Source organism: Canis aureus, chromosome 16 (genome assembly GCF_053574225.1).
Source record: "Canis aureus isolate CA01 chromosome 16, VMU_Caureus_v.1.0, whole genome shotgun sequence".
Classification (NCBI taxonomy): Eukaryota; Metazoa; Chordata; class Mammalia; order Carnivora; family Canidae; genus Canis; species Canis aureus.
Window position 1 is genome coordinate 38,576,098 of NC_135626.1, and position 20,274 is coordinate 38,596,371.

The 20,274-nt window shown below is 51.4% G+C and overlaps 1 protein-coding gene across 4 annotated transcripts; it reads right to left on the reverse strand.

Annotated features, from left to right (window-relative positions):
* Positions 1 to 1,525: 1,525 nt before the first annotated feature.
* On the reverse strand, positions 1,526 to 8,210 carry ORMDL3 (ORMDL sphingolipid biosynthesis regulator 3). 4 transcript variants are annotated; one of them, XM_077853097.1, is made up of 4 exons: positions 8,055 to 8,210; positions 4,526 to 4,725; positions 3,624 to 3,775; positions 1,526 to 3,202 (listed from the first exon to the last, which is right to left on the reverse strand). In XM_077853097.1, exons 2-4 carry the CDS (start codon positions 4,697 to 4,699, stop codon positions 3,067 to 3,069), a joined length of 462 nt encoding a protein of 153 aa, XP_077709223.1. In that variant the 5' UTR covers positions 4,700 to 4,725; positions 8,055 to 8,210; the 3' UTR covers positions 1,526 to 3,066. The 4 variants fall into 4 exon arrangements, with proteins under 4 accessions (XP_077709223.1, XP_077709225.1, XP_077709227.1 ...); XM_077853099.1 differs by having other exon boundaries at positions 4,526 to 4,720; positions 8,055 to 8,208; XM_077853101.1 differs by lacking the exon at positions 8,055 to 8,210 and adding an exon at positions 7,514 to 7,748 and having other exon boundaries at positions 4,526 to 4,720.
* Between the last annotated feature and the right edge of the window lie 12,064 nt (positions 8,211 to 20,274).

Here is a 20,274-nt window from a genome sequence, read left to right on the forward strand (position 1 = left end):
GAGAGAATGATGCAGAACGAGGCGTACTGGGCCATGCAATCCAAGTGCCAGCAGGCAACAGCAATGGATGTGCCAGAGATATGAGGAGAGCGATTGAGCCGGAACCAAACACCACACCACACTATGGTGGGCAATGCTAAAGACAGAATGACAGCGTCTAACAGGTGTGGGGAACGGGCTGGACAGCAAGGAGGACCCAGCCTCCCTCGACACATGTGCGCTCATGTAGACGTCTCAGGGAGAGGCCTCCACCTGTCCTCTTCACCCACCTCCTTCTCCAGGGAGAGGCCTCTGGCCCCACCCCCCTCAGTCCTCAGAGATAAACCACCTGAGTGAGCGTGGCCCGTCTCCCTCAGTTCCAAAGCAGTGTTTTAAGGCGATGATTGTGGTAGCAACGATAGGAATCCTACTAATGTGGCTACCTCATATCAAGTATTTACGACGTGCCAGGTGTGGTGCTAATCCTCACAACAGCCCTAACATGTATTGTCCTTCCACAACACAGGAAGAAACTGAAGCTCAGAGAAGTAACTTGGCAAGGCCACACGGTAATAAGTGGCAAAGCAGGATTTGAACCCTGATTATTGTTGATGTGCAACAGCCTCTCACCCTGACTGCCCTCCAAGTCCATGGAAGCTCCTGGGGCACCGCCCCCCCTCATCCCCGGGCCTGGGCCCAGCTGGCTGTATTGGTCCTCCCATCACTGTCCACTCAGTGGACTTGGGCAAAGACCCTGCACTCTTCCCAACACCCAACCCAAGGACACTGGCGCTGGCCCGGAGCCAGAGAGGAGCCCAGACCGCCCAAGGCAGCTCTTCTCCCTCCTACCTGGGACTTTACACCTGTCCTAGGAACAGCACGTGATACTGCAGAGCACACGCTGAGAGGATCAGAGTTCCTTCACTAAAGGACCCCTTCCTTTCTTGGCCTCCCGGAGGCTCACCTCTGCCACCTCCCCCCCCCCCACCCACCCCCGACACACACGCGCACACGCACGCACTTAGGGCAGAGGAAAGGAAGCACAGATTCCCTGAAGACAGAAAGAAGACAGAAAGGCGAGGAGGAAACGCAGCCCTCCTAGGGGGAGGAAAGAACAGTGAGAACGGAGGAAGGCATCCTGAGGAAAGACCTGGGCAGCCCTCAGGACCCTGGCTTCGTTCACGAAGTCACTAGGGGATTGACCCTCCTCCGGGCCACGCAGCAGCCATCCCCCCCGCCAGCGCAGCCTGGCTCAGATAGGCCCAGGAGCCCAGAGGCCTGCGTTCAGACGGGAAGAGCCAGGCAAGGCCACAGAGCAGAATTCTGCCCTCTGGTCTGCTGCCACCTCTGCCAGTCCCCCCCAGCCCTCAGGCTGGCTCTGCTCCAGACAGCAGGAGCAGCAGCAGCCCCAGAGCCCCTCCCGCCATCTGGGCCGCCTAGGCCGCAGGGGCCCTGATGCTCCCACACTGCCCTCAGTGGGAGCCACTGCCCAAATCCCTGCCCCCTCCCCTGGGCCCTCCAGGAAGCAGAGGCCAGACTCAGAGGAAACAGGAACACACTGTCCTTTATTTGCGTTTCTCAGAATACTGTACAAAGGGAGTAAAAATCCTATTCACACATTGCTTAGAAAGATTTTGAGGTGAAAGTTCCCTATGATACATGGGGTGCAGGGGGCAGGGAACCAGGAGGCAGAAAATGGGACCAATGACCTCCCCTCCTCCCTCAGGGCCCTGGGAGGGGGCACGGGCACCCACACCTTTTTCAAAGTAACACAGACCCTGGTCAGACCAGGAAAGGGAGAAGGGTGGCTCCTCTTCACCCACCCTCTGGCTCCTGCTCCACATCTCCAGCCCCCAGGCTAAGGAGACAGCGCCTACAGGTAACTTGTGGCTCCTTCCACCATCCTGCTTGAGCAGGGACCATTCCGTGGCCCACCCACCCCATTTTGGGGTGGCCCCAGAACCCCACAGGTACATGCCACACAAGAGGCCCTGCACCAGCTCCAGTCTGCATGAGGAGGTTACAAGGTGGAGGCTGCAGGTGGAGGCTGCAGAAGGACCCTATCACTCATCATTTGTCCCAGCTTCCCCACACCCCTCACACCACTGCATAAGGCAGTGTCAAACGGGACCTGTGCTAACAAGGACTCACAGGCCTTTTCCACCCCCACCACCCCTCACAAAAACCCAGGATCCTTAACCCCCCCACAGCCTCCCGTCCTATATCACCATCCTATTATCACAACCATGCATAGGGAGATTAACTCTGAGCCTGCCCCCATCCTCACCACTTCCCAAAGGCTGAGGTTAGATCTGATTTCTATTCCCATCCTCCTTCCTAACACCAGTCTCTGCTGCTATGTGGCCCCTTCTTCCAGGTCTCAATTCATCATCCCCACCCCTGACCCAACCACCCTCCCCACCTCACCAGGGCCAAGGTGAGAGTGGCCATGGCCCCCTCGCCTCTGGGAGCAGGCCATCCACACCCAGCCCCACCACCTCTCTCCTTCCCCTCCCCACTCCAATCCAGTACCCAGGGTGGGTTGTAGGGGAGCTGCCAGAAGCATGATGAGACTTGCAATAGACAGTTCTCTACCCAGATGCATGAGGCACCATCACGTACTTGCTTTTATATATAAGAGCACACACTGAGGTCATCCTAAAGGTTTAAGAATTAAAGTGAAACCATCTAGAAGCTGTACCATCCCCCTGCTCCCCTTGCAGGGGTTAAAGTGCTTTAGCAGTCCGAGGATGAGCAAGTGAGCAGGGGGTTTCTCTTGTCCCAACCTCATAGGTCTGCATTCAGCCGGGAGCCCAGCCCATCCCATGACCGTCCCCACGAAGTCTCTATCCAAAAGGCAAAAGGAAAAGATAAAAAAAATCAGAAAGGGTCAGAGACCTGGGGGGCCCAACCGAACCCCACTACAAGCTACTTCAAGTCGGCTACGGGGGAAGTGAGGGGAGAACTAGGGCCCAGAGGCTTGACCCCCATCTCTAGCAGGATCCAGAGGCTCTTCCTGTCTTCAGCATCCCAGCACAAGCTTCCACCCCTCCCCCACCATGCCAGGCAGGGGAAGGGGCTGCACCCTCAGTACTTATTGATTCCAAAGATCCGGACTCCGTGGAGCTGGGGCAGCTTGGGGATGAGCACGCTCATCAAGGACACAGTGTTGAGGATGAAATGGATCTGGTCGTACTTGGTATAGAAGCTGGTGAGGAAGTACCTGGGTGAGAAGGTTAGGAAGAGGAATAAGATTCTGTTTGGAGGACCCCTTCCTCCCTCACTCCTAGGTGGGGAGTGGCAGATCCCTGGCAGCCAAGAAGTTACAGGAAAGACCCCCAGAACAGAAGCCAGGTGGCAAGATCTTCCCGGTTAAAGAGATCCCTCCTGACCCAGCTCCCTTGCTTTATCCCAGGTCTATGGGCTTCCATCATTGGCAGGCAGGAAAGTCCATCTGGTGACAGACAAGGCCAGGGAGGCACCAGGACTGAGCCCAGCAGAGGACCCAGGGATACTCCAACTTCCCTTCCTCTGCTCATTCCCATGCCAAAAGCCAGAGCCAGGGTAGGTTTAAGCCTGGCAGGGCCCAGGTCCCCCAGGCCTTGGCCTGCTTGCTGGCATCCTTCTCTACACCAGGCACTCACAGCACAATGGGTGTGATGGTTAAGAACTTCCGAGACGCTGTGAACTGGACCCCATAGTCCATCTGCTCCCAGTGGGTTAGCAACCTTGCCTTGCCCTGGTCCGGAGTCTCAAAAGGTGTCCCCTTCACTGTGTGCAGGAAGATGTACATGCCCTGGAAAGAGAGGCCATCGTTAAGAGGACACAAAACGCAAAAGGCCCTCTGGCTCAGCTCCTCCATCCCAGTCAAAGAAGTGGGCTCCAGGTTATGTGGAGCCTCCCTCTGAGGGGCAGAGGAATGTGGGCTGTAGGTCAGGATGCAGCAGCTGGGAGGCTGGCTGGAGAAGAGGACCCACTGGGTGTGAGGGCAGGCCTGGCATGAGGATGAAGCATGGGGAGACTTAGCTGCAGAAATGCTCCTTTGGCCCAGTAGGGGCTTCCCTATGCCAGCTAGGCAGGGACGAGCTGATGGGCCCTGCTTGCCTACCAAAGAGTACAAGCTAGCAAGCAAGGGCTGAGGAAGCATAGGGGCCAGAATGGAAGATGGCTGGAGATCCAGACTTGGGAGTGGGGCATTTCTGTGCCAGGATGGGCGCCCAGGTCATAGGAACTCTCTGGAGCCCTTAGTTCAGCTCCCAGTGGCCCTCCCTCCAGGTCCACAAGCCACCCCATTCTGGAGATGTGCAAAAATCTGCAGATTTTAGTCCTCTTATCAGAGTGCACATGGCTGGAACCCAGAGTCGGGGTGGGGTCGGGGGGCGGAGGCAGAGATGAGAGCTGGGTCTGGAATCGGATGACAAATGTTGTCAGCATGTCACCCTGACATCTGGCCCATGTCTGGCGGGGGGGGGGGGGCCCTCCTACTCCTCAGCCCCACCAAAGAGCAGCCCACATGGCCCAGGGCAGGCAGCAGTCAGGCCCTCACCATGTTGTGAATGAGGTTGGTGAGGGTCCAGACAACAGGAACGCTGACAAAGGGGATGCTGAGCAGCACGACATGGAGAAGCCCGATGGCCAGCACATAGGACAGCCAGATGCCGCGGCTGTTCATCACCCGCGTGTTGGGGTTCACTTCACTGTGCGCTGTGCCCACATTCATCCTGCTGCCCCTCTCCTGCCGCTGTTCTGCAAACAAGCAGCACAGGTGAGACAGGTCACACCACTTTCCCTGCCCCCTCACACCATCCAAATCCTTCAGGGAAGGAGGCCATGCTCTCCCAAGAACTCCAGGCAGTTCTGCTGCTTTGATTCTCAAGCAAAGAGGCCAAAGAAAGGCCATATGGCCTTAACTCCATTCATTTCCCACTGCCGGGCTGGGATAAACACCTGGCTGCCCCCTACATCGGTTATTCGGGACGGTGCCTCTCCAGGCACTGGGATAGCCTGGGTACATAGGTCAGCAAGAGGAATCCAGACCAGAGCAAAAAAAAAAAAAAAACACTGCCTGTTCTCCAATCTCATCCTTCAGAGCATTCCCATAAGGCCCTCCTCCCACAAGGCCCATGGGAGGGGAGAAGAGGTCTGTCCCCTCAGAATCACTCAACACACACCTGCTGGACTGTGCTAAGGGCCTGATATGGGGCATTTCCTACCTCTGAGCTTCCCCACCATTAGAATTAACAAGAGGAGGGAAAAAAAGAATTAACAAAAGGGGGTGGGGGCTATGAGAACACACAGCAGTAGATGCAATATTTAGGGATCACTACTTCTAACCCCTCCCCTAATTCTCCAATCCTGGATCTCTCCCAACCCTGATCCAGGAGAACCAACAGAGTGGAAAGAGGGAGGGAAGGAAGAAAAGAGAAGACAAGAGACGAGGGACAACCTCTGCCCAGACTTGGAGGCCTCTTTCTTGGTGACACAAAGCAACCCATGCGAGATGTTTTATGCATCTGGCAGCCGCTCAGGCTAACCCTTGTGATGCCATCCACTCTGCTGCCAAACCACCAGGGCCCTTTTCCCCACCATAGGAGGGGTGAGGATGGAGAACATCTACAGCTCCAAGTTGCTGAAACCCACACCAACACCCACCTCCCAAGGACACAAAAACCCTACCTGCCTCCTGCTCCCATTCCTCTCTGCCCAGCCCAGCCTCACCCCTCAGCCTCTTTTCCCAGCACCTGCTTTCCTTGCCCAAGCTCCAATGCCAGAGGCCTGCAGCAGGAGGAACCAGGAGGGCTGCCCTGGATGCCCCAGAAACAATGCAATCCAGATGCATTCCTGGATGCACATAAGGAGGGGAATGAGTAGCCCCTTGTCTGGAACTCAGCTGTCCCCAGATCCCTAAGGGCCCTGTAACCAGCAGGAGGTGGGAACGGACTGTACCTTTATACTGGCTCACCTCCCTAGGTGAGGAAAGGTCCTCCCCAATAAAGGCCCTAAGGTCATCACCATGGTAACAACCCCACCTTGGGGGGGGGAGGTGCAGAAATGGGTCCTGGGTGCAGGTAACCAGAAAGTGCCCAGAAGGCCACCTCCTTCACCCTGCTGCAACAAACCCCTTCAGATTCAGATGCTATCTATCTCTGGCTAGGATCACAGCCAAGTCTGTGTGGGAGCCAGGATTCTCAAGGATCGGTTCCTTACTTCCAGAATAATGAGAACAAGTTTCCTCTTCTCAGAGAGCTCCAAGCTAAGAGACCTCATGGGAAATGTGACCCACAACACACCTTCCCAACATACAAACATGTTTGAGATGGCCCAGAGTGCATCCTAGAAGTAATTCTCCTGGGGCCCATCAGCTCAGCCCATTAGGCTGGATAATTGGGCCTAACAGAAACCCAAGGAACTAGAAAACCGAGACTGGCTCAGTTGTTTACCTTCCCAGGGCCCTGGAGCTTCAGTTACCCTAACACAGCTTCTGGGATGGGTACACACAAAAGCCTGGGGCAGTGGGGAGCTGGCTAGGGAAGTGAGGTCTTTAAGGAGAGAGGCAGAGTTCCCGAAGTCTAACCAGAAACTGCTATCCCTCCCCACTTCTCCTAGACCTACAAAGGTACAGGATTACAAAGATCTGTAGCTGTGTCTCATATTTTGTCCAGCAGTACCAAGGGCTTTGGTGAATCTCAGATCATCCCACACTCCTGTCTTGCTGAAACAGAGCATCTAATGAAGACTGATGAGTCTCAGAAGAACCTAGACCTAGGACCTAACTGATACCCTCAGAAGCATCTTCCTAAAGACTGAACACTAGCTGCCCTGACAGCAGAAATCTCAGAAGACACCCCTCACCCCCGCAAAAAAAAAACACACAGAAGAAATCCAGAAACTAAGAAAATGACTGGCAGCCAAAAAGACAAGAAATCAAGAAACTACGAAAACAACTGGCACCCAAGGAGCACTCCTAGAGGTCTGCATGACTAAGGGTACATACCACTTCCACTAGTGGAAAAAAAAAATTGCATACCCCACCCCTCCACTGTGAAGGGAAGAAACAGGGAAAACCTGGCAGAGGTAAAGTAAGTCTACAGCAGCTGAGGCTGAAAAGTTGTTGCCCCAGCTGGCAGGTGGCTGCATGGCAGTGCCTGATGTGGTTTCATAACCTGTCTTGAACCAAAGCCTGCAGCAACTCTGTTCTGTTAACTACTTTCTTGCTGGTAGCTCTTCTCTACTCTTTTTTTCCCTCCACCCTGGCTCCACACACCAATATCCCTGCCCGCCTGTCAGTCTGGCACCTAAGCCCAGGCCATAGTGTGCCCCAGGACAGCTGCCAGGTGAGCGCTTCCCATTCTTTCCCCCAAGTAAGGGAAGCCCTTTAATTAGCAAACCTTTTTTTTTTTTTTTTGTCTTCTCGAAGAGAAGCACAAAAACATCCGAGCCCACAACCTGGACCCCACGGGCAGTGCCTGGCAGCACTCCACGATGCCATTTTCATTCTGCCCACCGCCCAACCCGCAGGGCCACAGTCACTCACCTCGTAGCTCTGTCTGGCCCTGCCTCCCGGACTCGCGAGGGCAGTGGAATGGAAAGACGACGAGTACCGGGGCGAACCTCCACTAGCCCGGGAGGAGGGTGAAACGAGGTGGAGCCTACGCTATTGTTGGGATTTTCGGAGCGGGACCTCAAGCCGTAGAGGGGCCTCCCGCTTCGCTCCCCAGCCTGAGACCTCGCACTCGGAGCCCAGCCCGGCCCGGTCCGAAGCCCCACCCCCACGTCCACGCGTTCACCCAACCCCGGAGGCGGCCAAACCTTTATCCCCGAAGCCCGGGCTCTCCCCGCCCCCTCCCCCGGCCCGAGCACTCCTCGCGACACCCCAGACTCGGTCTCCCGTCCCTCCCTCCCCCCGTGGGCATCCCTTCGGCTGATGCACCCCCTCCCACCTCCGCTCCCCCTTCCCAGGTCCGCTCCAGCCCGGGGCGCTTCCTCAGCAGCCCCCACCTTCTTTCCCGCCCCGCCTCTAGCCCCGAGAGGAGGGTCCCGGTTGGTCCACCCCGAAGCCGCTCGCCCGTACTCACAGTACAGGGCCGGCGGTCGAGGGCCCAGGAGGGGTGCCCGGGGGCGGGGGCCGCTGCTGCTCCAGCAGCTGTAACAACCCGCGGCGGCAGCCACCCCGCTGGCAGCTCCGGCCGAATCAGCGCCCCGCGCCGGCCCCCGAGACGTCACCGCTCGGCGCCTGCCCGCCCGGTGCCTCCTGGGAATTGTAGTTTATCCCTTTGCCCGCGTACGGGCCCGCCCGGTGCTTCCTGGGAGTTGTCGTTTTCTCCGCGTATTGCAGTCTCGGCCTCGCTGGGGCTGCAGGGCCAGAAGACTCAACAGCCTGCGAAACTCACATCGGATGATACTGCTTTGGCGTGTATCGATTCTGCTTTTGCGTATGCGCGCTTCAGGTTCTGCAGTTTACTCTTGCCTGGTTTTGAGACCAGGAAATTCAGAGTTTTAAGTGACTTACCATAGGTCCCATGGGTCCCAGCATAGACCAGAACCCAGAGATTCTGACCCCACTTTTTTTTTCACTACGCCTCTCCGGCTCCGCCCTGGCCATATATTGGCTCCACAAGAAACAGACTAGCCGGGCCCATCGCCCTGCCAAGCCCTCCTGGAAGCTGGCTTATGACGACGTTGGCTACAAGCAGCGTCTGGAGGGCAAAGAATGCAGCCTGTCCGGACAAATGCTGCACAGCATTTGTCCAGAGCCTGACTGCTTTTCAGCTAACTTGAGCCACGCTGGTCTGAGCCAGGCCGCATCCTTGGCCTCCCCACATTAGAAGTCGAAGAGGCCACGTGTCCCGGGAAGACTCCATGATGAATAGTTCGGAGCCTGAATTCTAGTCCCAGGTAAGCTTGTGTGGCTTTGGAGACTCCACCTCTCTGGGCCACAGTTTTCTCTGCTGCATATCCCAAAGACAAGGGCACAGATTTTATTGCCGGGCCAATTTAACACAGGCACTCCTTTACCAGCAGTGTGACCCCGAACAAAGAAATCGTCTTTTTTTTTTTTTTAGATTTTATTTATTTATTCGTGAGAGACACACAGAGAGAGAGAGAGAGAGAGAGAGAGAGAGAGGCAGAGACACAGGCAGAGACACAGGCAGAGAGAGAAAAGCAGGCTCCATGCAGGGAGCCCAACGTGGGACTCGATCCCAAGACTCCAGGGCAACGCCCTGGGAGGTAGGCAGGCACTAAACTGCCGACCCATCCAGGGATCCCCCCCAAATAACTCGTCTTAATCTCCAATGCCACACCTATGAAACCAAGGTTGTGCGAATTCAAAAGTATGTAGGTAAAGCACCTGTTGTAGGAAGTTATTCTGTAGGAGGTTGAACTAAATGACCTTGAGGTCTCCTGATCAGTCCCACTCTCTATATCACCAAAAAGGTCTTGTTTGAGTGATTTTCACTGCCCCCACCCAGCTTCTAAGTCCACTCTGAATGGCAGGGCTGGAATAGCAGGATCAGATGACGTCATGACATGCCAACTTGACCGGCTGTAAACACACCCTGAGCCAATGTGAGAAGACATAAAGGAAAATGCTGGCCCAGGGAAACTGGGGAGCACTTCTCTGAGACCTCACCTAACCTTCTCTAGGGGACTGCCGGGAAACAGTCAAAGCTAAGCTGGAGGGGGCCCCCAGAGGCATCTGGTGGGAAGCAAGTGGCTATCTGAACCACTCAGAGAAAGAGAACAGGAAACTTCTCCGATATTTCCAGGGCCAATGGCCAAAGAGCGCTCATCCCAAGACCTAAATAAACAGCCCAGAGTCTGAAAAAGTTCTACCTTATACAAAAATTTCTCCTGCATCATGGGAGCCCCCTTTTTTTGGAGTCAGCCTTCTGAAGACATAAACTAACACCTGAGTATTGGCCTTTCTGCAGAAACTTCCCATCATTGAGGCAAAAAAGATGTCTTTATTTTTTCCAAAATGAGCCTGCTTGATTCCTTTGACTCTTCTCTGGAATTCTTAAATTGTCCTTCAAGTTGATCAAGCTCTCTAGATCTTTGCCAGTTTCCTCACATTTCTGTGAAGTTCAGTGACCCAGACTGAATATCCACATCTCAAATGAGGGCCTGACTAATGCATAGTCGAAGGGAAAGATTACCCGACATGCCATGCCCTATTAATAACTCCTGTTATCAAGTTTGTTTGTTTTGTTTTTTTTTTTTCACAATGGGAATGAACAGAGTTCTGACTCACTGTAGGTCTGTGGTAAGTTGTAGATCAGTTTCTGCTTAATTTAGCCTGAGTCCCTGTCATCATCTTTCTCCTTCTCTAGCTTTCTGCCCTCATAATTACCCTGTCTTTACCAAACATCCTTCAGCCATGAATAGGCCTAAGTACTGTCCAGAATGAGTGGCAGCACTCTTATGTGGTGCTAGGGAATGCACAACCCCTTGGACAAACAATTGGTAATATGTGCCAAGAGGCTGAAAAATCACTCAGGCCCTAGAGCCGAGATTACATTTCTGTTAGCATATTCTAAGGAAGTACACCCCATGAACTATGAGGGAGAATGTTCATGCCATCATGTTTCTTATAATAGTAGAAAAGGGAAAGCAACCTAAATGCCCAAGAAAGGGATGCCTGGGGCAGCCCAGGTGGCTCAGCGGTTTAGCACCGCCTTCAGCCCAGGGCCTGATCCTGGAGACCCAGGATCGAGTCCTGCATCAGACTCCCTGCATGGGGCCTGCTTCTTCCTCTGCCTGTGTCTCTGCCTCTCTCTGTGTGTGTCTCTCATGAATAAATAAATAAAATCTTAAAAAAAAAAAAAAAGAAAGGGACACCTGAGTGGCTCAGTGGTTGAGGGTCTACCTTCAGCTCAGGACATGATCCTGGGGACCTGGGATCAAGTCCCACATCGGGCTCCCAGAAAGGATCCAGCTTTTCCTTCTGCCTACATCTCTGTCTCTCGTGAATAAATAAATAAAATCTTTTTTAAAAATGCCCAAGAAAAATATAGTGGAGAGGCACCTGGGTGACTCGGTCAGTTATGCATCTACCTTTGGCTCAGGTCATCATTCCAGGGTCCTGGGATTGAGCTCCACATCGGGCTCCCTGCTTAGCAGGGACTGCTTCTCCGTCTACCCCTCCCCCTGCTTGTGCTTTCTCACAAGTGCGCTCTGTCAAATAAATAATTAAAATCTTAAAAAAAAGGAAAAAAGAAAAATATTATGGCATATCCATTGAATGGCATAGTCTCTACCTGTACAGTTAGTGCTTCTGAAAAACCATGGGGCAGTATGGGAAAATGTTTACTAGGTTATATGAAAGGATCAAGGGGAAAAAAAATAACATGAGTATTCCCCAGGTATGCAGTCAGCGAAATCTAGGAAAAGGGAAACTAGAACAAACATCCAATCCCTTAACAAATAACTTAGAAGGGAAAATGGAGAGGGAAAGACTTGCAGATTAAAACAAATTAAGGGGATCCCTGGGTGGCTCAGCGGTTTAGCACCTGCCTTCGGCCCAGGGTGTGATCCTGGAGTCCCGGGATCGAGTCCCACATTGGGCTCCCTGTGTGGAACCCACCTCTCCCTCTGCCTCTCTCTCTCTCTGTCTCTCATGAATGAATAAATAAAATCTTTTTTAAAATAATAAAAAATAAAACAAATTAAGCAATATGTCAACCAAAGGCCATATTTGGTTTGGTTTTAAAGATTTTATTTATTCATGAGAGACAGAGAGAGGCAGAGACATAGGTAGAAGGAGAAGCAGGCTCCCTGTTTCCCTGTGACCCCAGGATCACACCCTGAGCCAAAGGCAGATGCTCAACCACTGAGCCACCCAGGCGTCCCAAGGCCATATTTGGATCCTGATTCAAGCAAACTAACTTAAAAAAAGGTTTTTTTAAGTTGTGAGGGAAATTTGAATACTGACTATTCAAATCGATTACATTAGGAATAATAATTTTTAAGGCATGATATGGCCTTGTGGTAAGTTTTTTTGAATAAAAAGTCTTCTTATCTTTTGGAGATGTACTAAAATATACGTGGAGAAAATGACATGATGATGGATTTGCTTCAGAATAATCTGGGCTAGGGAGTTGGGGGGATAAAAAAAACAAGATGGGCCATGAGGTGATAATTATTGACACTGAGAGATGGGGACATGAGATTCATTATATTGTTTTTTCTACTTTTTCATGGTTTTTTAAAAGATGTTTTTATTTATTCATGAGACACAGAAAGAGAGAGAGGCAGAGACACAGGCAGAGGGAGAAGCAGGCTCCATGCAGGGAGCCCGTTGTGGGACTCGATCCCAGGACTCCAGGATCATGCCCTGGGCCGAATGCAGGCGCTAAACCGCTGAGCCATCCAGGCGTCCCTACTTTTTCATGTTTGAAACTGTTCGTAATAAACACTTTTATAAACCTGCATATGCAGTAACAGTGATGATAAGAAAAAACAGCAACACTGTAAGATCCTGGCACCAGACTGCCAGGGGTTCAACAACCAGCTCCTGTACTTACTAGCTCTGTGACCTTAGGCAAGTCACTGAACCTCTCTGTTTCAGTTACCACGTTTCTAACGGGGATGATCATGATAATGCCCACCTCTTGCTGTGAAGATTAAGTGGCTCCATAAATGTGAAGCACTTAGAACAATTCCTGGCACCTAGTAAGTGCTCTTCGTTGCCTTTTATTAATCCAGTCTACATTTGAATGATGTTTGAGCATCTACTTTACAAGGCTGTGGAAATTCAACAAAATATAAACAGATCTTATATTAGGATGGAGGGTTTGGGGGTGATCTTTTTCATGCTCTAGTTTCAAGCTTTGTGTAATGTGAGATTATGAGTTTTCAATTTTTTATGAAATGTGTTTGCATTTTGAAAACAGAGGGAGCCACTCTCGCAGGCTCTCCTGCCCTCGGGAGCTCCTTAGTCTGCTGAGATAGACACATTCCCCAGCCTTGGTGTTTCCATCTGCCAGGGTGGCGTGGCCTCTGCTTGCCACAGATACAACCGTGTGGGCTGAGATAGCAAACATGGGCAGGGCCATAGGCTTGGAACACAATCCCGAGATGGTGGTTGTGCTGGGAAGTGAGGAGGTGGGGAAGCAGGAAACAGAGCCCCTTTCCCTGACAGGCCCTGGAGGGGAGGAGTGGGGTACTCCTCCACTCTTACTACCCCTTACTCCCCCCAATTCATTTTTTTACCCCTCTGTTCCCCCTACCTCACCCCTCCTTCCTGAAGGGGACATATAGAAGTCATATCCAGAGCAAGTGCAAAGAAGAAAAGAGCTATTTATTTCATTGGCAGTGGGGTTTGGGTTTGGGTGGGGGGCACCCCAGGCCTGGGAGAGGGGTGGTGATGCTGAGCAGACAAAGAAGCACTGAGTTAAGACTACTGAACTGGTGAGAAACAGGGAGCTTTGCCTGTGGGCCCTCCCTCTCCGCCCCTCACCCAGCCCTGTGGTTGGCTATTTGGGGCTGCAGACGGAAAGGGCTGAGCCGGCCAGAGCCACGAGGCCCAGAGCCAAGGCCTGGGAACCAGAACCTCCTTCTGGGCTGTTTAGACACCCATCAATCAGTATATTCTTTGATATGGACCATTGACATTTTCTTCCCTGGAAAAAAAGTAAGCTAGTAAACTGCGAATATTACAAATTAAAAGGGCAACAGATATGAAAACAATGGCTTTAAGAAAAGTCACTGGTAGGCCCACCTCCTTAGAAATCCACTGCCCCCACAACACCTTCCTCCCCTGTCTAATGCCCACTCCTCCTCCACCGGTAATAACAACAGCTAACCTATTCAGCATTTGCTGTGTTCCAGATACTGGGCAAAGGGCTTCACGTGTGTAAGCTCTTTTAATCTTTAAAACAACCCTGTGAGGTAGGGATTTTTATTATTCTGACTTTACATTGGGAAAGTTGCAGTACAGAGAGTTTAAATAGTCTGCTCACAGTCACACAGCTATAAGGAAGTGGCATTTCTCCCAAAATCCATTCCTGGCCACACCCCCTGTCCAGTGTGTCCCCATGTTCCTGTAGGTGCCTTGTAAAGACTTCTGTCTGCACTGAGGCACTACATTTAAGTTTTCTGCTACACACCCGCTTCCCCTGCTAGGCTGCTTGCTCTGTGTCTTACTCATATGCATTTCCTCCACACAGTGGGTTCTCAATGAATGTTAGCTGAAGGATGGAACTGACCTGCAACATCCCAGATACACCCACTCTAAGCTCCGAACCATTCTCAGAACACACTTTGTTCTTTCTTGTTCTTTCCTCAGTCAACAATGCTTTTTCCTCCTAGCCTTTTCCATTGGTAGACTCCTATTCATCCCTCAAGACCATCCCTCACCTGTTACCTTCTCCGGGAAGCCTTCCCCAACTGCCCAGGCCAAGTCGACTGCTCAGATCTCTGGGTTCCTCTGACCTCTGCAAGCACCCCAGCTAGAGCCCACCACTCAGCTATCAGGTGCATAAGCCTGTCTTCATCTATAGTCTGGGGGACATTTTACCTCTCTCTGCATCTCCAATGCCTAAGAGGCCCAGGAAGTATATGTTGAACAAATGAGAGATGGATGGGTATACACCCCTTTGCCATTTTCCACAAGGAACTTTCCAGCAAGGGCCTTTGCTGCCTCTTCTGCCTAAACTGCCCAGTAAATTGGCATTAGATGAGTCCCTGGATGACGTGATGGGTAAAGTAGCTTGCCTTCTTCCTTTCCTTTCAATCATCCATCTCTATCCAGACTGGATGTGGGCACTTCCCACATCAGGGAGGCAGGGACCTGGAGACCTACTTTCTTTTCTCCAAGATCATATCTTGGAGGCATGGAGTTACTGCCTTTGGAGGGAGGAGCTGGGACTCAGCCCAGCCAGAGTGGGCATCTCTCTGGGGCCCTGCACCTGGGAGCCAGGCCCTGCCTCAACCTCTTCCCTGCTCCACCATCTAGACACAGTGAACATCAGGCTGGAAGGGATCTCAGAGAATATGAGGTCCAGAGAACCAAAGGCCCAAGGGGATTGGAAAGGAATGCACCCAATGGCAAAAGGGGTCTTGGGCCCAGCCCAAAGGCTTTCCCATGCACCCCATAAGCCATGGCGAAGAATGGAACACCCTCATCATAGCTCTTCAGTCCTGTCCCATGACTTCCCCTCAGGCCTTTCCCACATCCCACCTTGACTGTTCCAGTAACTGGCCTTTCTTCCACCAATACATCCTCCATGCAACCAGAAAGTGATTCAAACATCAAAGCTAATTTTAAGACCCTTAATCTACCAGCCATTAAATCAAGTCCCAATTTTTACATGGCATACAAGACCACAATGATTTGGTCCCTTTTCACTTTAACCATAGCTTTTGCCACCACCCCTCCATTCCATAGTCTAGGAGAAGCCAAATCTTCTCATGCTCCCTTGCTCTTGCTCATACTCTGCTTCTCTACTTGATGAACTCATCTTTGAAGACCCAGCACAGATGTGACTCTTGGTCAATCCTTCCCTCATATCCTGGAAAAGTTAGTATATCAAGTAAGAATGCTCCCAGCTAAAAGCAAAAAAACAAAAACAAACAAAAAACAAAACAAAAAACAAGCAAAAGGGTTCTGACGCTTGGTTGCCAGTAGTGTCACCTAAGGAGCTTTAAAAGTCCCCATCCATTGGACACATACCAGACCAATTTAATCAGAATCTCTGTGGTGGCCACAGGCACTGGTAGTTTTCAAGATCTCTCAAATTCTAATGTGAAGCCAAGTTGAAAAGCACTGAAGCAGGGGTTTATTTTTCTCATATAATGAAAGAAGCAGGCGGTTTACTAGTCTTGGTTGAGTGGCGCAGTAATATTCAGGCCAGTTTCTCAATGATACTCTCGACCTTTGCTTTCTGCCTCATGGCCAGAGGATAGCTATGGTTGACCCTCCATGTTCAAAGCAGGGAGAGAGCTGTAGGGAGAAGGGGAAGGCTTAGCCCATCCTCTTTTATAAACAAATCAAAGACTGTCCCAGAAACAAACTTCCCCTTAGATGTCATTGAACTGGGCCACCCTTGGCCACAAAAGAGGCTGGGAAAATGGGCAACAGGATTTCCGATAAACTGAGAGGACCCATCAGGCTCTATCTGGAGGGATCGAGTACATTATTACTCCCAAACTGGCAGGTGGTATAAAGGAAGGAAATAAGGACCAGATATTGAAGGGTGGCAGACTATGCCACCCCAAAATATGCCACTTTGGCATTAAGATTATTTTGAGCTCAATTCACATAAAAAACAACAGATGCAAGAGAGGTATTCTAGTCTCCCCCTTGTTTTTCCTGGGAATAGAGGACAAACTCCCATGTAAAGATGCCCTCCCAGTACCAGGAGAAAAGGAACTCGATGGGGAGTCAAAGCTGAGAGAATTCAGTACAAACAGATCTTGTTAAAAATAATTTTTATCTTTCTCTAGCCTCTCCATATATTGCCTCTCTTTATTCAACCAAGTATAAATGTCTTTGCAACTTGCCACTTTTTTGGGTCTTCATTTCCTTACAAGGCCCCAGAGTCACATAAAGCTTTACATATAAAGCTTTACATAAATGTGTGTGCTTTTCTCTAATTGATTGTTATGAGTTCAGTTCTCAGGCCCAGCTGAAAAGCCCTAAGAGGGAAGGGGGAAGATGTCACCTATCCCCATGATACGGAGTTGACAGCCAACAGAATCTGCCACTGTCACTTATTCTCTCTCTGTTTTTGTTTTTGTTTTTGTTTTTAAGATTTTATTTATTTACTTATGAGAGACACACAGAGAGAGGGGCAGAGACACAGGCAGAGGGAGAAGCAGACTCCATGCAGGGAGCCTGACGTGGGACTCGATCCCTGGACTCCAGGATCACACCCCAGGGTGAAGGCAGCGCTAAACCGCTGAGCCACCCAGGCGTCCCTCTCTGGGTCGCCTTTAAAGCTCCTTGTACACACATCAGATATGGCAGACATCACATGAACCCACTTGGAGACATGTATCAACATGTCTGTGTCTTCGTAGACTGGCAGTTCTCAGCTCAGGTTGCACATTAGAAATGCCTGGGGATGGGATCCCTGGGTGGCACAGCGGTTTAGTGCCTGCCTTTGGCCCAGGGCGCGACCCTGGAGACCCGGGATCGAATCCCACATCGGGCTCCCGGTGCATGGGGCCTGCTTCTCCCTCTGCCTGTGTCTCTGCCTCTCTCTCTCTCTCTCTCTCTCTCTCTCTCTGTGTGTGACTATCATAAATAAATAAAAATTCAAAAAAAATGCCTGGGGAGCTTTTGAAAAATACCAGTGCCTAGACCCCAGCCACAGAGATTTGAATTTAATTGATCCAGGTGATGCCCAAGCATAACTAATCTGTAAGAGCCTTCCAAGTGCTGCTTACCACTGCTATACACCCAGCTACCTTAAGAACAGAGTCTTTATCCCCTTCAAGGAGCACAGTTCTTGGAACATGAGGTGCACAGGAACTTCTCACTGAATGGATGAATGAATACTGGCAGAGAAGAATTTCTGCCCCAACCTCGTCAACCCCCAGCCTGCACTGCACACCATCCCCTGTGGTTTCCCCTTCCTCTCGGTTCCTTCTCTGTTGAGCACTACACTTAGCCACCCTCAATTAACCAGGTGTATGCTCCGGTTGGACTCTCCTGTCTACACACACTGCCTGCCTGCTGGGCTGGGCACCCCAGTCCTACTCTCTCTTGGTAGCTGCCCTAGTCTGAGAAGGACGTCACTCTGTCAACAGCAGCCGTGCTCAATTCTTGTGCTTTACTTAGCTAAACTCCCACCCAGGGTGAGAGAAGAATAATGTGAGGGGTAGGATTCCAAATGTTTGCTATTCCACATTCAGCCACAATCCCAAAATGGACACCCGAGCATTCAGTGGCAGGGTGCCTAACAAGCAATCCACAGACAAAATTTTCGCTTCTCCTGCCCAAGTGTAGAAAATGTGTCTTATCTGATTTCTTGGATAAATGTGAGTCTGAGAAATGCCCCTGTTGATGTCACAAGAATGAGTCAGTGGTGAATATCTCCAGAGATGATATCATCCAATATCAGATTCTGGCTCCCATCACACTTCTGAAACTGCTTGTTCAAAGGTCACCTCCAGGGCTAGTTTCACAAGCATGTGGCCTGAGCAGCCCCAGAGAGCCCTGTACCCCATACTCAGGAGGATCCTACCCTTGGTTTTACAATCTGCTGTTGCCATCTCGAAATTCCACAAGGGGCCCTACATTTTCATTTTGCACCAGCCCTGAAATTATGTGTCCACTTCTGGTCACTCACAGTCTCTTACAAAATCCAGCAAGGTTTTCCTTCTTAGAAGGGTCTCCACAGCTGAGATGCCTGGGTGGCTCAGTGGTTGAGCATCTGCCTTCCCGGCTCCAGGTATGATCCTGGGATCCAGGATGGAGTCTTGCATTAGGCTCCCTGAAAGGAGTCTGCTTCTCCCTCTGCCTTTGTCTCTTGCCTCTCTCTGTGTGTCTCTCATGAATAAATAAATAAATCTTAAAAAAAAAAAAAAAAGAAGGGTCTCCATAGCCTATGATGTCAGCCTCCTTCATGCAAGAAAAGACTGTGTGATGCCCCACTCCCCCTCTCCAGTGTTCTTTCACTGCATTAGAAGAGGGTGCTGTAACAGTTGCATGGGGTGCAAATGATGGTTGAGATCAAGAGGCTCTGAAGAATGAGCCCTTTCTGGCTCCCAGACATGAGGGAGACTTAAAAGGACCAACTTGAGAGCCCAAGGCTCCAGCAGAGACAATCAGAGTCAGCTCCAACCCAAAACAGAAAATCAGCAGGAAAACTTGTAGGTGACCATACCTACAAGTATCAGCAGGAAAATCAGCAGGAAAACTTGTAGGTGACCATACCTACAAGTATCAGCAGGAAAATCAGCAGGAAAACTTGTAGGTGACCCTTCCAAGTCCTGGAGGGGGCATCCACTACCACTGCAGAGAACAAAGGAAAAATGAGCCACAGTGCCCTCTACCTGGCGAGAGCATTGGGCACCAGAGCGTTGGGAGGAGCCAGGACACAAGGCTCCGGAGAAAGACAAGTTTTCCAAGGAAAAGGCTGAGGGGAAGTTCATTCACCATGGAAGAAGGTGGCCCAGGGCAGAGTAGAAGGACAGAGAAGAGTGACGGAAGTGGGGGAGATGGCTGCTGGAGGCTGTGGATGTGAGATGGGACACACCCCAATTCTGCCCACCCCACCCCCAGGCCTGCCAACCAGGGATCCTTTTTCTGGGCTAGGCTCTGGGCAAGCAGCAGAAGCTCTAGGAGGCCAAGTCTCAGCCCCAGCTCAGAGAACAGGGACAGGAGATGGGATGTCAAAGCCTTGGGAGGGGAGCCTGAGGCAGAGAAAGGAATTGGGGCCTGGTTTCCCCATGGCAGAGTTCATCAGGGTCCAGGATCTGCCCTGTCTTGGCATCTCCTGACCAGGCCACGGCTCAGGTATCTGACACCTGGGGCCCAGAGTCACATGCCAAGAAACTCAACACTTGGGCCCCAGCCCCCAACGTCCAGCAGCTACGAGCAAACAGGCTTCTGGAGGAGGAAGCGGGTCTCCAGAGTTGGGCAGCAGGGAGACAGACTACTTCTGGGAGAAGACACACAGGAGGAGGCTCTCGCACCAACAGGGGTGAGAGGCTGAGAGGAGGAGGGAGGGGAAAGGGGAGGAAGAGCGGGGTGGAGAGGACAAAGCTGGGTCAGGCAGAGGAGTGGGTGTTCCTGGAAAAGGGGAAGATGGAAAGCAGGCCTTAGTGACCTAGCCTAGCTGAATACCCTGAAGTCCCATCACTCATCTGTCTTCCTTGTCTCCATACCAGTAGCAGCCTGGCCCTCTGGCAGCTACAAGGCCCACCTGGCAGCCACCCGGGTAGTTTGGCAGAAAAAGACTATTTATTCCAGTAGGAGAAATTAATACATGAGCAGAAGCAGAGACTTAGAAGCCCCCAGACCCAAAGGGACCAACAGGGCCTTGGACCAAGAGACTTCATAGATTGACCCTCCAGAAACAAAGGGACGCTAGAAGAATCTCAGGCCCAGGGGACCTTATACCCAAAGGGCCTGAAACAGAAGGAGCCTTAAACTCCAAAGAAGAAGCAAAAGTCACCCAGACCTGAGTGAACCCCCACAGGAAAGCCCCAGCCCACAGAGTCTCCATGGGGTAACCTCCAGAAGAGAGAGCTAGTAGTGGTGGGGAATGGAATTCTCTCGACTCATTCTTCCTTTATGGGGCTTTTTTTCCCCAGATCCTACTCCACTCCAGGACTATGCCAATC